Here is a 16,207-nt window from a genome sequence, read left to right on the forward strand (position 1 = left end):
TCCAGTCTAAGCAAGAAAAAGAAAAAAAGACTGAAAAAAATGAATAGGGTCTCAGGGATCTGTGGGTTAATAATAAAAAAAATATATAATATTCATGTAAGTGAATTTCCAGAAGAAGAGAGGAAAAGTGTTGGTCCTGAAAAAATATTTGAAAACATAATGGCTGAAAACTTTCCAAGTTTGGCAAAAGAGAAACTGGGAAGTTGAATGAATCTGAAACAGGATAAACTCAAAGAAATTCACATCTAGATATATATTGTAAGCAAACTAATGAAAACTAAAGACAATGAGAAGAATTTTTTGAAAGCAGCCAGAGAGAATAATAATGTGTTGCCTATAGGAAAACACCAATTCAAATGACAGTAAGTTTCTCATCAGAAATATGGAGGCCAGAAAGAAATGGAAAAATATTTCTATTTTGAAAGTATTGTCAGTTGAGAATTCTGTGTTCAGCAAAAATATCCTTTAGGAATGAAGGTAAAAGTTTTAAATATCTCCAATGAAAGCTCAACATTCAGAAAACGAAGATCATGGCATTTGGTCCCATTACTTCATGGGAAGTAGATGGGGAAACAGTGGAAACAGTGTCAGACTTTATTTTCTGGGGCTCCAAAACCACTGCAGGTGGTGACTGCAGCCATGTAATTAAAAGACGCTTACTCCTTGGAAGGAAAGTTATGACCAACCTAGATGGCATATTCAAAAGCAGAGACATTACTTTGCCAGCAAAGGTCTGTCTAGTCAAGGCTATGGTTTTTCCAGTGGTCATGTATGGATGTGAGAGTTGGACTGTGAAGAAAGCTGAGTGCCGAAGAATTGATGCTTTTGAACTGTAGTGTTGCAGAAGACTCCTGAGAGTCCCTTGGACTGCAAGTAGACCTAACCAGTCCATTCTGAAGGAGATCAGCCCTGGGATTTCTTTGGAAGGAATGATGCTAAAGCTGAAACTCCAGTACTTTGGCCACCTCATGCAAAGAGTTGAGTCATTGGAAAAGACTGTGATGCTGGGAGGGATTGGGGGCAGGAGGAGAAAGGGGCGACAGAGGATGAGATGGCTGGATGGCATCACTGACTCAATGGATGTGAGTTTGAGTGAACTCCGGGAGTTGGTGATGGACAGGGAGGCCTGGCATGCTGTGATTCATGGGATCACAAAGAGTCGGACATGACTGAACAACTGAATGAAAGAAAACTAAAAGCATTCATAGCCGGAAAGAATCCTTTAAAGGAATTTCTAAAGGAAGGTTCTTAGAAAGAAAATGGTATCAGAAGGAAATTTGGAACTTCAGGGATAAAACAATCAGCATCAGAAATGGTAAATACCTGGGTAATTTAATAAGTTATTTTCCTATTGAGTTATTTTAAATGTATCTGAGGACTGAAAGCACAACTCTATTTCACAGGGATTTTATTTTATGTAGATGTAATACAAGTAGCACAACATCAACAGGAGTAGATAAGGGTCAAAATTGTTTCCAGGGTTTTTACAAATCACTTAAAGTGGTTAAAATATAGATTTTAAGCAGACTGAGAAAGTAAGTATATATATTTTAATCCCTAAAAGAACCAATTAAGAATCTGCTACAGGCAAATACAAATAGAATACTGAAAAGTATTTAAATAATCCAAAAGAAGGCAGAAAGGGGGAAACAAAAGAATGAAAATTAGGACAAATAAGAAAAAATAATGAAATGAAGAACTAACATATCAACATTTGTATTTAATGTAAGTGGTCTAAATAAACTCATAAAAGACACTGTTATGACTCAACTGTAAACTGTCTATAAGAAGTTCAATTCAAATATAATGACATAATAAAAGAAAATAGATATACTACACAAACACTGAAGTTTCTATATTAAAAGTTTTACTTGAAAGCAAAGTAAATTAATAGAGATAAAAAAGAACTAGAAGACCTAAGAATCTTAAACATGTGTGCAAATAACTGAGCTTCAAATACATAAAGCAAAATTTGACAGGATGGAAAGGAGAGATAGAGACATGCATAATTATAATTAGAATCTAATACTCCTTTCTCATTAATATATGGAACTAATAGAGGGAAAATTAGCAAGGATACTGAAGGCCTGAATGACACCAGAATCCAACTGACATTTATAGAATACTCTACCAACAGTAGAATGCACATTATTTTCAAATGCACATGAATATTTAACCCAGAAACAGCATATTCTTCTGTGTCATAAAACAAACCTTCAGTTCAATTCAGTCGCTCAGTTGTGTCCCACTCTTTGAGACCCCATGAATCGCAGCACGCCAGGCCTACCTGTCCATCACCATCTCCCGGAGTTCACTCAAACTCACATCCATCAAGTCACTGATGCCATCCAGCCATCTCATCCTCTGTTGTCCCATTTTCCTCCTGCCCCAAATCCCTCCCAGCATTCAGGGTCTTTTCCAATGAGTCAACTCTTTGCATGAGGTGGCCAAAGTACTGGAGTTTCAACTTTAGCATCAGTCCTTCCAAAGAAATCCCAGGGCTGATCTCCTTTAGAATGGACTGGTTGGATCTCCCTGCAGTCCAAAGGACTCTCAAGAGTCTTCTCCAACACCACAGTTCAAAAGCATCAATTCTTTGGCACTCAACCTTCTTCATAGTCCAACTCTCACATCCATACATGACCATTGGAAAAACTATAGCCTTGAGTAGACGGACCTTTGCTGGCAAAGTAATGTCTCTGCTTTTGAATATGCTATCTAGGTTGGTCATAACTTTTCTTCCAAGGAGCAAGCGTCTTTTAATTTCATGGCTGCAGTCACCATCTGCAGTGACTTTGGAGCCCAAAGAAATAAAGTCTGACACTGTTTCCACTGTTTCCACATCTATTTCCCATGAAGTGATGGGATCAAATGCCATGATCTAATTTAAATCACACAAAATGCATTCACTAGTACAATCAAATTAAATTAGAAATAAATAAAAAATAAGAAAATCTCCAAACACTTAGAAATTAAACTTCAGATCCTTAAATAATACCCAAGTCAAGGGCAAGGTCTCAATAGATCTGATAATATATTTTGAACTGAATGAAAATTAAAATACAGACTATCAAAATTTTTAGTATTAAATTTTGTGATAGCAGTGGTCAGCAGGATGTTTGTAGCAATAAGTACTTATATTGTGAAATAAAAAAGATCTCAGTTCAATAATGTAAGCTTTCACCCAAAGAAACTAGAAATAGAAGAGAAAAATAAACCTTAAACCTAAAACAAGCAGAAAGAATAGAAAGACAAGAAAGAAAAGACAAGAATAGAAATCAATTAAATTAAAAGCAGAATATATACTGATCTATAAAAATTAAAAGTGATTCTTTTTATACTCTTTAAAAATACTAGTAAAATAGTTAAGCCTCTAACAAAACTATCCAAGAAATGTTAAACGTTACCAATATGGAAATTGAGTGTTGGGAAAACACTGCAGACACCACTGACATCAAGAGTATAAAAGAGTACACTACAAACAACTGTACAAGTATTAAATCTATTATACAGATGAAGTGGACCAGTTCTTTGAAAACCATTAACAACCAAAACTCAAGATGAATGAGACAACTGGAATAGACCTAATAGTATTAATGGAATTGAATTTGTAATTAAAAACTTTCAAAAAAATTCAGACCAAGCTTGATTCACTGATGAATTCTACCCAAGAAATAATATCGTATCTATAAAATCTCTTTCAGAAAGTAGAAGAGGAAATTCTTTCCAATATTTAAAGCAGAATATTGTTCTGATATTGAAACTAGACAAAGACAGTAAAAAAAAAAAAGTATAACAACTAACAATGTTATTACTAACACAGATGCAAAAAATATTGACAAAACATTAACAAATAACCCAGGGATATATATATTTTTAAATGCACCACCACCAACTGCAGTTTATCCAGGATGCAAGGCTGATTCAGTATTTGGAAGTTGATTAATGTAATCTACCATGTTAACATGGTTAAAGGAAGAAAAATCATGCCAGATGCTTTTTCTGTATCAATTAATAAGAACATTATAATTTAAATTACTAAAAGAACATTAAAAATTATAATTTATATCATAATAGCATTTACAATGAAGTTCTTAGCAAACTAGGTATAAAAGAAAATTCTTCAGCCTAATAAGACAGCATCTATTACCAAAGTATCGTAATTACTGGTAAAAAACTGAATGCTTTTCCCCTCAGGATGCGAACAAGATTAGGATATCCAATCTCACCACTTTTATTCAACAATATTTATCATTGTCTTAGCCGGGGCAATAATGTAAGAAAGAAAATAAGTGCTTAAAGACTGGAAAGCAAGAAAGAAAACTTTATTTGCATATGCACACTTGATTGGTTGGTTGGTTGTTTAGTCACTAAGTTGTATCCAACTCTTCTGTGATTCCATGAACTGTAGCCTGCCAGTTTCCTCTGTCTATGGGATGTTCCCAGAGAAGGCAATGGCACCCCACTCCAGTACTCTTGCCTGAAAAATCCCATGGACGGAGAAGCCTGGTGGGCTGCAGTCCATGGGGTCGCTAAAAGTTGGACACGAGTGAGCGGTTTCACTTTCACTTTTCACTTTCATGCATTGGAGAAGGAAATGGCAACCCACTCCAGTGTTCTTGCCTGGAGAATCCCAGGGATGGGGGAGCCTGGTGGGCTGCTGTCTATTGGGTCGCACAGAGTCAGACATGACTGAAGCGACTTAGCAGCAGCAGCAGCAGCATGGGACGTTCCAGGCAAGCATACTGGAGTGGGTTGCCATTTCCTTCTCTGGGGGATCTTCCCATCTCAGTGATTAAGCATTACAGGCAGATTCTTTGCCACTGAGCCACCAGGGAAGCCTACATATATGATTGCCTACATAGAAAATCTCAAGGAATGTACTACCCAAAACAGAAAAAAACACCTTATTAGGTCTTACAAGTGAGCTCAACAAGATCTCAAGATGCAATGTCAACAACAGTCAGATCAGTTATATATGCTAGCAATGTGAACTGGAAACCAAAATCTGTAAGAGAGTATCATTTTCAGTATCTCCAAAGAACATATAATACTCAAGTGTATGTTTAACAAAAACATGTATAAAATCTGTAAACCAAATAAATGACTAAATACTGAAGAATCAAAAAATCTGAATAAAGGAAGAGATATACTGTGCTCATGGATTGGAAGACTCAACATAAGAAAGATGTCAGTTCCCCCCAAGCTGAACACACTCTTCACCAAAGAGGAAATAAACTGGCAAATAAGTACATGAGATGCCCAACATCATTATCTACTAGGGAAGGGAAATTAAAACCACAATGAAATACTACTTTACATCAATTTGAATTGCTAAGATAAAAAAATATGTATACTAACAATGTAAAATGCTAGTAAAGATATAAAACAACTGTATCTGTTACACACTGATCATGGGAATTAAAAATGGTATGATCACTCTGGAAAACTGTTCAGCAGTAACTTATAAACATATACTTACCCAGGAATCATGCTCCTGGGAATTTCCCCTAGAGAAATAAAAACATATACTCACACAAAAACTTTTCACAAATGTTTGTTCTGGTGGTTGTGCTCAGTTGCCCAGTCATGTCTGCCTCTTTGCAACTCCATGGACTATATAGCCCACCACCAGGCTCTTCTGTCCATGGAATTTTCCAAGCAAGAATACTGGGCTGCCATTTCCTACTCCAGGGTATCTTCCTGATCCAGGAATCGAACCTATGTCTCCTGCATTGGCAGGCAGATTCTTTACCACTGTGCCACGCAAATTTTTAGAGTAGTTCTATTTGTAATTGACCAAATTTGGAAACAACTTTAGTGTTCTTAAATATGGATAAATAAACTATGGCACATTCATGTGATAGAATAACTACAGAGCAGTAAAAAAAGACTAGATGTTGACATGCAACATCTCAAATGAATCTCAAAGGCTTTATGTTATTGCATACTGCTTGACTCCGTTTATATGTTATTTGGGAAAGGTAAAACTGTAATACAGAGACTAGTTCATGACTGCCAGGCTGAGGGGTGGGCAGAGGGTGTGACTATAAAGAAATAGCAAGAGAGAGTTTTTTGGGGGTGATGGACTGTTCTTTATTCTGATTTTGATGATGGTTACACAAATCCATGCATGTGTTAAAATTCATATAACTGTAAAAGCCTGTAAACTTTATATAACCGTAAAACCCTAAAAAGTCAATTTTACTCTATGATAATTTAGTTAAAAAAAGAGAACAACAACAGCAAAAAAAAAAAAACAGGCCTTTATCGAAGTGATTATCCATCCACTCACTTGCAGCTGTGTCCATATTCTTAATCCTCTAAAGAATCACTATTTAGACATTCATCTCATGGCCACATGTTCAGAAGAACTCCCATAAGAAGGCTTGTATGGATAAATAATGCTTTGAATGGATAAATAATGCATCAAACGGTAAAAATGCTAGAAATATAAAAGGCAATTGTTATTTGTTGTATTTTACTGCTATTGTCATTGTCTTTTTTTTTTCTTTTTGTAAACAGATTCATTTTGGAATTCAGCTTCCTTCAATACTGAGACTTCATACCTTCATTTCCCCACGTTCCGAGGAGAGCTTAGTGCTGACGTGTCTTTCTTTTTTAAAACCACAGCCTCTTCAGGGGTGTTTTTAGAGAACCTGGGAATCACAGACTTCATCAGGCTAGAGCTTCGAGGTGAGTTGTCCACCCTGCACAAAGCCACTGGGGTACTCAGTAATTAACAATAACCTTGGTGGTAACCTAATTCCTAATACACTGACATGCTTCCTTTGTCAATTATATTTCTTCTTAAATACTTAGTGGAAAGTAAAACAGTAATTTCTGAAACACACAACAGTCTGTACAGTTCCTTGTTGTCTTAATTCTATGTGCAAAAAGGGTATTAAACCAAAGTGGTCAAATAACTTCTTACTAAATCACAACATTATGTGATTTAATTGACTAAACACATTGTTTATATATATGTAGACAAAACTTAATGTCTTGCTATCTGAAATTTACCTAGTTCTTTTAAAACTTCATAAAGGTTTAAATCACCTTTAAATAAAATCACTTCTATGTATAAAGTCAGATAAAATATTAGTTTTGCTTCTGTAGGTAAATATCTCTATTGCTTAGGGCTTAGCAGGATGAACAGTAAACTCTGGGGAGAAATACATTAAAATCAGCTTCACCTTCCTCTTTTAAAGATACAGGTTTATTCTCCACCGCAACCCCTCCCCAACCAACTCAGACTGACATCTGTCTGCATCCCTTGTATGTCTTCTTTCATAAGGAGCACGTCATGGTGGTTTTTTCAGATCTACTCAAGACTGAATTTTCCCTCCTGTGAATGAACTCGGGCATCTCTCATATTTTTATTTCCAGCCCCAACAGAAGTAACCTTTTCCTTTGATGTGGGGAATGGGCCCTGTGAGGTCACAGTGCAGTCTCCCACTGCCTTTAATGACAATCGGTGGCACCACGTGAAGGCAGACCGGAACATTAAAGAAGCGTCCCTCCAAGTGGGTCAGCACCCTCGCAAGACCCAACCTGCCTCAGCTGATGGGCATGCCCGCTTGCAGCTCAACAGCCAGCTTTTCGTGGGTGAGTGCTGCTGGCGGCTTCTAACTGTACTGTGCTCTGAGTGCAAAGACACACCAAGAGGAGATCGCAGCTACCACAGTAGTGATGATAACAGCTGCCACGACTACTATAGGCACTGGTGGGAGAAGGAGATACTGAATAAAATCCTCTTTAACTCTCTCCTCCCACTGTGTCCATAAGTTCGTTCTCTACGTCGCGTCTCCATTCTTTCCCTCAGATAGGTTCATCAACACTATTTTTCTAGATTCAATACATATGCATTAATATGCGATACTTGTTTGAGCCCAGCCTGGTGCTCTGTGATTCTGTGATTACCTAGAGAGGTGGGATGAGGGGTGGGAGGGAGTCTTAAGAGCGAGGGGAAATACACACACACACACACACACACACACACACACATATATGAGTGAAGTGAGTGAGTGAAGTCACTCAGTCGTGTCCAACTCTTTGTGACCCCATTGACTGCAGCCTAACCAGGTTCCTCTATCCATGGGATTTTTCCAGGCAAGAATACTGGAGTGGGTTGCATTTCCTTCTCCAGGAGATCTTCCTGACCCAGGGATTGAACCCAGGTCTCCCGCATTGTAGGCAGACACTCTACCGTCTGAGCCACCAGGGAAGATATATGTATATATATATATAATTACAACTGATTCACACTGTCGTGCAGCAGAAATCAACACAACGTTATAAAGAAATTATCCTCCAATTAAAAGGTAAATTAAAAATAAAAAGTGTTATGAACTGAAAAGGAACTTTGAGACTGCAACTCAATGCAGGCAACTCCGTAAAGTACAGTTCTGATGTTAGCTCTGGGTAAATTACATCCAGGGGATGATGAGCCAGAGGCATTCACAGTGGCATCTTGTGCCATGGAAAGGGATCCTGGGGGAATCTGAAGGGGCAAAGCTAAAAATAGAATCTGACTACCAGTGAGAGGACGCATGGCCCAGTCCTAGGATTTTTCTGCCCCCATGGAGATCTCATGATCACCTGCATCAGCAAAAGACACTTCCAGTTTTCATATAAGGTGAAGGCAAGGGTAAAGGTTGGTAGGGAAATATCTGGCTGGGATGCTTTCCTTGTGAGTAGGCTAAAGATCAGTCATCCAAAAAGAGGGGGGCGGGATGGGGTTGCAGGGCTAAGATGGAGCCAATAAAGAAAAAAGAGCCAGTGAGGTTCAGCCACACAGACACTGTGTACCAAGAACTCATTTAATATGAGTATCTCTGCCATAGATTATGTGACTCAATGGCTCAGTCATGTCCGATTCTTTACAACCCCATGGACTGTAACCCACCAGGCTCCTCTGTCCATGGGATTCTCCAGGCAAGAATACTGGAGTGGGTTGCCATTTTCTACTCCAAGGGATCTTTCTGACCCAGAAACTGAACTCACATCTCTTGCATTTTCTGCAATGACAAGTGGATTCTTTACCACTGGGCCACAGATTATTATACCCAATTTACAGATGAGATCATGGAGGGTCAGAGAGATCAAGGGACTTGATCACAGAAACCCAACTGGAAGGGAAATCCAAACCCCCTGTTGGACTGATTCCCAGGCTTGCACTCAATATCATAGATGATTTATGTTTGTTTCAGTTAACTCTGTTTATTTAAAAAATTAGCATTTTTCTATCCATTTCTCTCATTTCACTTTTTAGTGAAGTTAGAGAATCAGACTTGTAATTGGGACAAAATCCTCCAATGTCCCCCCAAAATCAGACGGTAAGAGGCCAGTCCGACAGAAGCAGCCTCATGTGACTCTGCACAGCAGTATTTAATCCAGCCCAGCGCGGTTCCTCTCCACCCTGCTCCCTCTCTGCTGCTCTCATTGCAAGCTTCATGTTTAGAACCAGAGTGGACTCATTATTCTGCTGTCCCTTCTTTAAAGATAAACACTCTGGGTAGTGGAAGTCTTCCCTCTAATTTACTTGCTTAGTCTTTATTATTGTTTGTTTTTCCCAAAGGGAGGAATAAGTTTTGCTACATTGCTTTTTAGACAACTCTATTCTAATTTGGAAACTAAGCAGATTAACGAAGTAGCTCTCACTTGGTCTGATCTCACGTATTTTAAAGTAAATAAGGACACAGTCCAATTAAAAATTGATGTAAATCACAAATTAGCACGGAGTCTGCTTTGCCAGAATTTACCTACTACAATGTTCAGGAACAGATGCTATTGAATGAATTTGTGTGTGTGTGTGTGTGTGTGTATGTGTGTGTGTGTTTGTGTGTGTGTGTGTGAATGTGTGGTGTAGCCCATAGCACCATTAAACTCAGCTTCAAGCACAGTTAGTTCTCACTGAGTCGAGGAGGCTTCCCTGAAAGTTATCAAACTGTGAATCAAACGAAACAGTTCTATTTTCTGATTTAAATTCTGAGGATTAATTAACAGAACTTCTAGGAACAAAGTTTGAATGGAAACCTACCTAGAGCTAGTGTTTTCATTATGGCAATGTTTCTAAATCCTGAGGTGTTGGTTGAAAATTCAGTGAATCAGGATCTTTGGGAATAAATCCAAAATCTGTTTTTAGCAGGCACTTCAGATGACTCCTGTGCTCCCATATTTATTATGTTCACATGATAAATGATATAAAAATAAGGAGATATATATTATTTGCTTGATGTTATACCACCTAACCTCAGAGCTTCCAGGATGGAGTGTGAAAGGCCTGAGGTCCTCGATTTGGCTTTACCTCTTCTGCCTTCTCTTTCTTTGGTCTCTTCTCAGTTCTTTTTCACAGCTTTATTATTCAGAGCTCATCTAAGTAAGAATTAGCATTATATAACACACACACAATATATAGGGTTGGCCAAAAAGTTCATTTGACTTTTTCTATAAGATGTTACAATAAATCTTAAATGAACTTTTTGATCAATTGAATACATAAATTTGTAATACATGTATTATACAAAAATTTTATTTTATTTTATTTTTTTTTACAAAAATTTTAATACATATAAAATACATGTACAAATTTATGTACCACACATTTGTAATACATATTACATTGCAAAGATTTTTAACTATATAACCTTTATTATACATGTCATTGTTTATAAATTTAAACTTTAAAAGGATCATTGGTCTTCATTTTGTCCTTTAAGAGAGGAACAAATGTAAAAATGTAAGTCTTTCTAAATTATTTAGAATAAATATTACCAAGTTCACCTTAAAAAATATTTCCATTAATGCTTTTAACTCAGTGCCATTTGATGATTCTTAACATTTGATCACAGACTATGTTTTCAGAATTGTATTTGTTGATAAAACTTTGAGCAATGACTTTTTTGTCATTATCTATATGGGGCTTCCCTGGTGGCTCAGAGGTAAAGAATCTACCTGCAATTCACGGGATGCAGGAGATCCAAGTTTGATCCCTGGGTCAGGAAGATCCCCTGAAGGAGAGCATAGCAACCCATGCCAGTGTTCTTGCCTGGAGAATCCCATGGACATGGATAGAGGAGCCTGGTGGGCTACAGTCCACGGGGTCACAGAGTCGGACATGATGACTGAGCAGCGACCAGAGATATGGCCTCAGTTCAGCATGAAGATGAAATCTTGAATAAGACACAGAGGAACGCGTTTGCATTTGCAGTGTTTCCCTTGTAGGTGGAACCGCAAGCCGACAGAGAGGCTTCCTGGGGTGCATTCGGTCTCTGAGATTGAACGGGCTGGCCCTGGATCTGGAAGAAAGAGCCATGATGACCCCAGGAGTGGAGCCAGGGTGTCCAGGACACTGTAGCACATATGGCCATCTGTGTCACAATGGAGGGAGGTGCAGAGAAAAGCGCAGAGGGATCACGTGTGACTGCACTGTCTCTGCATATGACGGGCCATTCTGCGAGAACGGTGAGTGTGCCCAAGGAACAGGGAAAGGCTGGAGCATGAGAAGTCCATGAAGATGCCTCTGGTATTTGACTCTGTAATGAAAAGATAAGGCAGTTCTCTGTGATTAGCTGAAATAGAATTGTTTCTATCCCAAATGCCTCCATTTCCCTTGGGAGGAGTTAAGCTTGTATTCTTAACAAGGCTATGACTACTTCTAGTAGATCATAGGGGCATCAGTGAGGTCTCCTTGAGGAAAGCAGTAAACTTTAATGTGCATTTACACTGGACATTTAATTTTGCATTTTTGAGGCAATAATAAAATACTATTACTCAATTCTGGGTTATGGGATATGGAGGGATTATCTCTTTATTTAAGCTTTATTATTTTTCATCTTAATTTTTTTTTAATTAAAAAACAGCAAAGGAGGAGGTCCCTGGTGGCCTAGTGGTTAGGATTTGGCGCTTTCACTGCTATGGCCCGGGTCCAATCTCTGATCAGGGAACTGAGATACTGCAAGCCATGTGTCACAGCCAAAATAAAAACAAATAATACTAAACTAAAAAATACCCAGCAGAGCATGACATTATTATTTTTCCCTTTTGAGATATTTAAGGATTAGAAATATTCTTTGCATATATAGAAATATACATAATAAGACACGTGCACTTACATATTGCTAATACAATCAAAATTGCTTGCCATTCCAGACATTTCTGCCTATTTTGGAGCTGGCTCCTCGGTGATCTACAATTTTCAGGACCATTACAATGATACCTTTAGCAAGAACTCCAGCTCCTTCGCAGCTTTATTTCACGAGGATCTGACATTGACAGGAGAAATGGCCACACTGAGCTTCCGGACCACAGGGACACCCAGCTTACTGCTCTATGTGAGCTCATTCTATGAGGAATACCTTTCAGTTATCCTTGCCCCAAACGGTGAGTGTCTTTACTTTAAGAACAAGAAGACTGACTTGGGTGGTGTCCGTGTCCTGGCTATTGTAGATAGTGCTGCTGTGAACATTGGGATACACATATCTTTTTGAATTATGGTCCATCAACAGAAGAATGGATAAAGAAGATGCAAAGCAGATATGCAAAAAAAATTACTCAACCATAAAAAGCAACAAAATTGGGTCATTTGTAGAGATGTGGATGGACCTAGAGAGTGTCATACAGAGTGAAGTAAGTCAGAAAGAGAAAAACAAATACTGTACATTAATGCATATATGTGAAATCTAGAAAAGCATATAGATAATACTATTTGCAAATAGAGACATAAATGCAGAGAACAATTGCATGGTTACCAAGAGGGAAAGGGTGGGGGTGGGAAAAACTGGGAGGTTGAAATTGACTTATATACACGGTTGATACTATGTATAAGATAGAACTAATGAGAACATACTGTATAGCATGGCAGTGGGGTGAGGGAGTCTTGCCTTCTGAAATTAAATAATTAGTTTCACTGTACGGATATGCAGCAACACAAGAGATGACTCTACACATAGACATCACCAGACGGTCAATACCAAAATCAGATTGACTATATTCTTTGCAGCCAAAGATGGAGAAGCTCTATACAGTCAGAAAAAACAAGACCAGGACCTGACTGTGGCTCAGATCATGAACTCCTTATTGCCAAATTCAGATTTAAATTGAAAAACGTAGGGAAAACCATTAGGTCATTAAGGCATGACCTAAATCAAATCCCTTATGAGTATACAGTAGAAGTGAAAAATAGATTCAAGGGATTAGATCTGATAGACAGAGTGCCTGAAGAACTATGGATGAAGGTTCATAACATTGTACAGGAGGTGGTGATCAAAACCATCTTCAAAAAAAAAAGAAATGCAAAAAGGCAAAATGGTTGTCTGAGGAAGCCTTACAAATAGGTGAGAAAAGAAGAGAAATGAAAGGCAAAGGAGAAAAGGAAAGATATACTCATCTGAATGCAGAGTTCCAAAGAATAGCAAGGAGAGAGAAGAAATCTATTCTAAGTGAACAATGCAAAAAAAAAAATAGAGGAAAACAATAGAATGGGAAAGGCTATAGACCTCTTCAAGAAAATTATAGATACTAAGGGAATATTTCATGCAAAGATGGGCACAATAAAAGACAGAAATGGTAGGGACCTATCAGAAGCAGAAGAGATTAAGAAGAGTTGGCAAGGATACACAGAAGAACTATACAAAAAAGATCTTAATGACCCAGAAAACAATGATGTGATCACTCACCTAGAGCCAGAATGTGAAGTCAAGTGGGCCTTAGAAAGCATCACTATGAACAAAGTTAGTGGAGGTGATGAAATTCCAGCTGAGTTATTTCAAGTCCTAAAAGATGATGCTATTAAAATGCTGCACTCAGTATGCCAGAAAATTTGGAAAACTCAGCAGTGGCCACAGGACTGGAAAAGGTCAGTTTTCATTCCAATCCCAAAGAAAGGCAATGCCAAAGAATGTTCAGACTACCACACAATTGCACTTCTTTCATGTTCTAGCAAAGTCATGCTCAAAATTCTTCAAGTGAGGTTTTAGCAGCACCTGAACCATGAACTTCCAGATGTTCAAGTTGGATTTAGAAAAGGCAGAGCAACCAGAGGTCAAATTGCCAACATCCATTGGAACATGAAAAAGCAAGAAAGTTCCAGAAAAACATCTACTTTTGCTTCATTGACTACACTAAAGCCTTTGTCTGTGTGGATCACAACAAACTGTGGAAAATTCTTAAACAGATGGGAATGCCAGACCACTTTACCTGCCTCCTGAGAAATCTGTATGCAATTCAAGAAGCAACAGTTAGAACTGGACATGGAACAATGGACTGGTTCAAAATTGGGCAAAGGAGTATATGAAGGCTGTATATTGCCATGTTTCACTTATATGCAAAGTACGTCATGTGAAATGCTGGGCTGGATGAAGCACAAACTGGAATCAAGATTGCTGGAAGAAATATCAATAACCTCAGATATGCAGATGAGCATCCTTATGGCAGAAAGTGAAGAGGAACTAAAGGGCTTCTTGATGAAAGTTAAAGAGGAGAGTGAAAAAGCTGACTTAAAACTCAACAATCAAAAAAGGAAGATCATGGCATCCAGTCCCATCATGTCATGGCAAATAAATGGGGAAACAGTGGAAACAGTGACAGACTTTATTTTCCTGGGCTCCAAAATCATTGCAGATGGTGACTACAGCCATGAAATTAAAAGACGCTTGCTCCTTGGAAGAAAAGCTATGACAAACCTAGACAGCATATTAAAAAGCAGAGACATTACTTTGTTGACAAAGGTCAGTATTATCAAAGCTATGGTTTTTCAGTAGTCATGTATGGATGTGAGAGTTGGACCATGAAGAAGGCTGAGTGCCAAAGAATTGATGTTTTTGAACTGTGGTGTTCAAGAAGACTTCAGAATCCTTTTGGCAGCAAGGAGATCAAACCAGTCAATCCTAAAAGAAATCAACCCTGAATATTCCTTGGAAGGACTGATTCTGAAGCTGACGTTCCAATACTTTGGCCACCTGATGTGAAGAGCTGACTCACTGGAAATGACCCGGGTGCTGGGGAAGATTGAGGGCAAGAGGAGAAGGGGATGACAGAGGATGAGATGATTAGATGGCATCACCAACTCAATGGACATGAGTTTAAGCAAACTCCAGATATAGTGAAAGACAGGGAAGCCTGGTGTGCTGCTGTCCATGGGGGTCACAAAGAGTGACTGAGTGACTGAACAACAACAACATATGTGAGAATTGTATAATAAAGAAGGCTGACAGCCAAAGAATTGATGTTTTCATACTATGGTGCTGGAGAAAACTCTTGAGGGTCCCTTGGAGAGAAAAGAGATCAAACCAGTCAGTCCTAAAGAAAATCAACCCTGACTATTCATTGGAAAGACTGATGCTGAAACTGAAGCTCCAATACTTTGGCCACCTGATGCAAAGAGCTGACTCATTGGAAAAGACACTGATGCTGGGAAAAATTGAAAGCAGGCGGAGAAGGGGATGACAGAGTATGAGATGGTTGGATGGCATCACCTGTTCACTGGACCTGAGTTTGAGCAAACTCTGAGAGATGGTGATGGATAGGGAAGCCTGGCGTGCTGCAGTCTGTGGTGTCACAGTGTCAGACACGATTGAGAGACTGAACAGCAACAACACTGTTCATTTTGAAAGACGGTATCTCATTTTATATATAGAAAATATTTCCTCCTCCTTGGAAATGAAATCATGAAGTGTATTAAATCATATCAAACCCAATTTCCTTGAGCATCAGATAAATGTGATTGTTCTTTACCCATCAGTGGTTGGGAAGTCAGTCATGCCCTGTTGCCTGCGTGCATGCTAAGTTACTTCAGTCATGTCCGACTCTGTGACCCTGTGGATTCCAGCCCTCCAGGCTTCTCTGTCCCTGGGATTCTCCATGCAAGAATACTGGAGTGGGTTGCCATGCCCTCCTCCAGAGGATTTTCCCAACCCAGGGGTCAAATGAGAGTCTGTCATTTCTCCTGCGCTGGCAGGCGGGTTCTTTACCACTTGTACCACCTGGGAAGCCCCCATGCCCTATCCACATGTAAAGAAAAGTAGAATGAGTGTTCCCTAACCCATGGTCACCAGGAAACGTGCAGAACTAACACTCTCCCATTAGAGAACAAAACTAAGGTTTAACCCTTTCTCATGGAGAATAAAGGGAGAAACTTCTGGAAAAGATTTCTACAATCACTGACTAATAGAATCTATTATAGGTGATACCGTAGGGACGGGTGGCG

General features: G+C 38.7%; 1 protein-coding gene across 3 annotated transcripts in view; it reads left to right on the forward strand.

Annotated features, from left to right (window-relative positions):
- LOC133252845 (contactin-associated protein-like 3) overlaps nt 1-16,207 on the forward strand; it is a 236,558-nt gene that overhangs the window by 195,362 nt on the left and 24,989 nt on the right. For all 3 annotated transcript variants that reach the window (XM_061425821.1, XM_061425822.1, XM_061425823.1), the window contains exons 16-19: nt 6,526-6,696; nt 7,390-7,608; nt 11,227-11,466; nt 12,154-12,384. In XM_061425821.1, the coding sequence (XP_061281805.1) occupies nt 6,526-6,696; nt 7,390-7,608; nt 11,227-11,466; nt 12,154-12,384 (861 nt within the window). The remainder of the gene's footprint in view (nt 1-6,525; nt 6,697-7,389; nt 7,609-11,226; nt 11,467-12,153; nt 12,385-16,207) is intronic.

This window comes from Bos javanicus, chromosome 8 (assembly GCF_032452875.1).
Source record: "Bos javanicus breed banteng chromosome 8, ARS-OSU_banteng_1.0, whole genome shotgun sequence".
NCBI classification, from domain to species: Eukaryota; Metazoa; Chordata; class Mammalia; order Artiodactyla; family Bovidae; genus Bos; species Bos javanicus.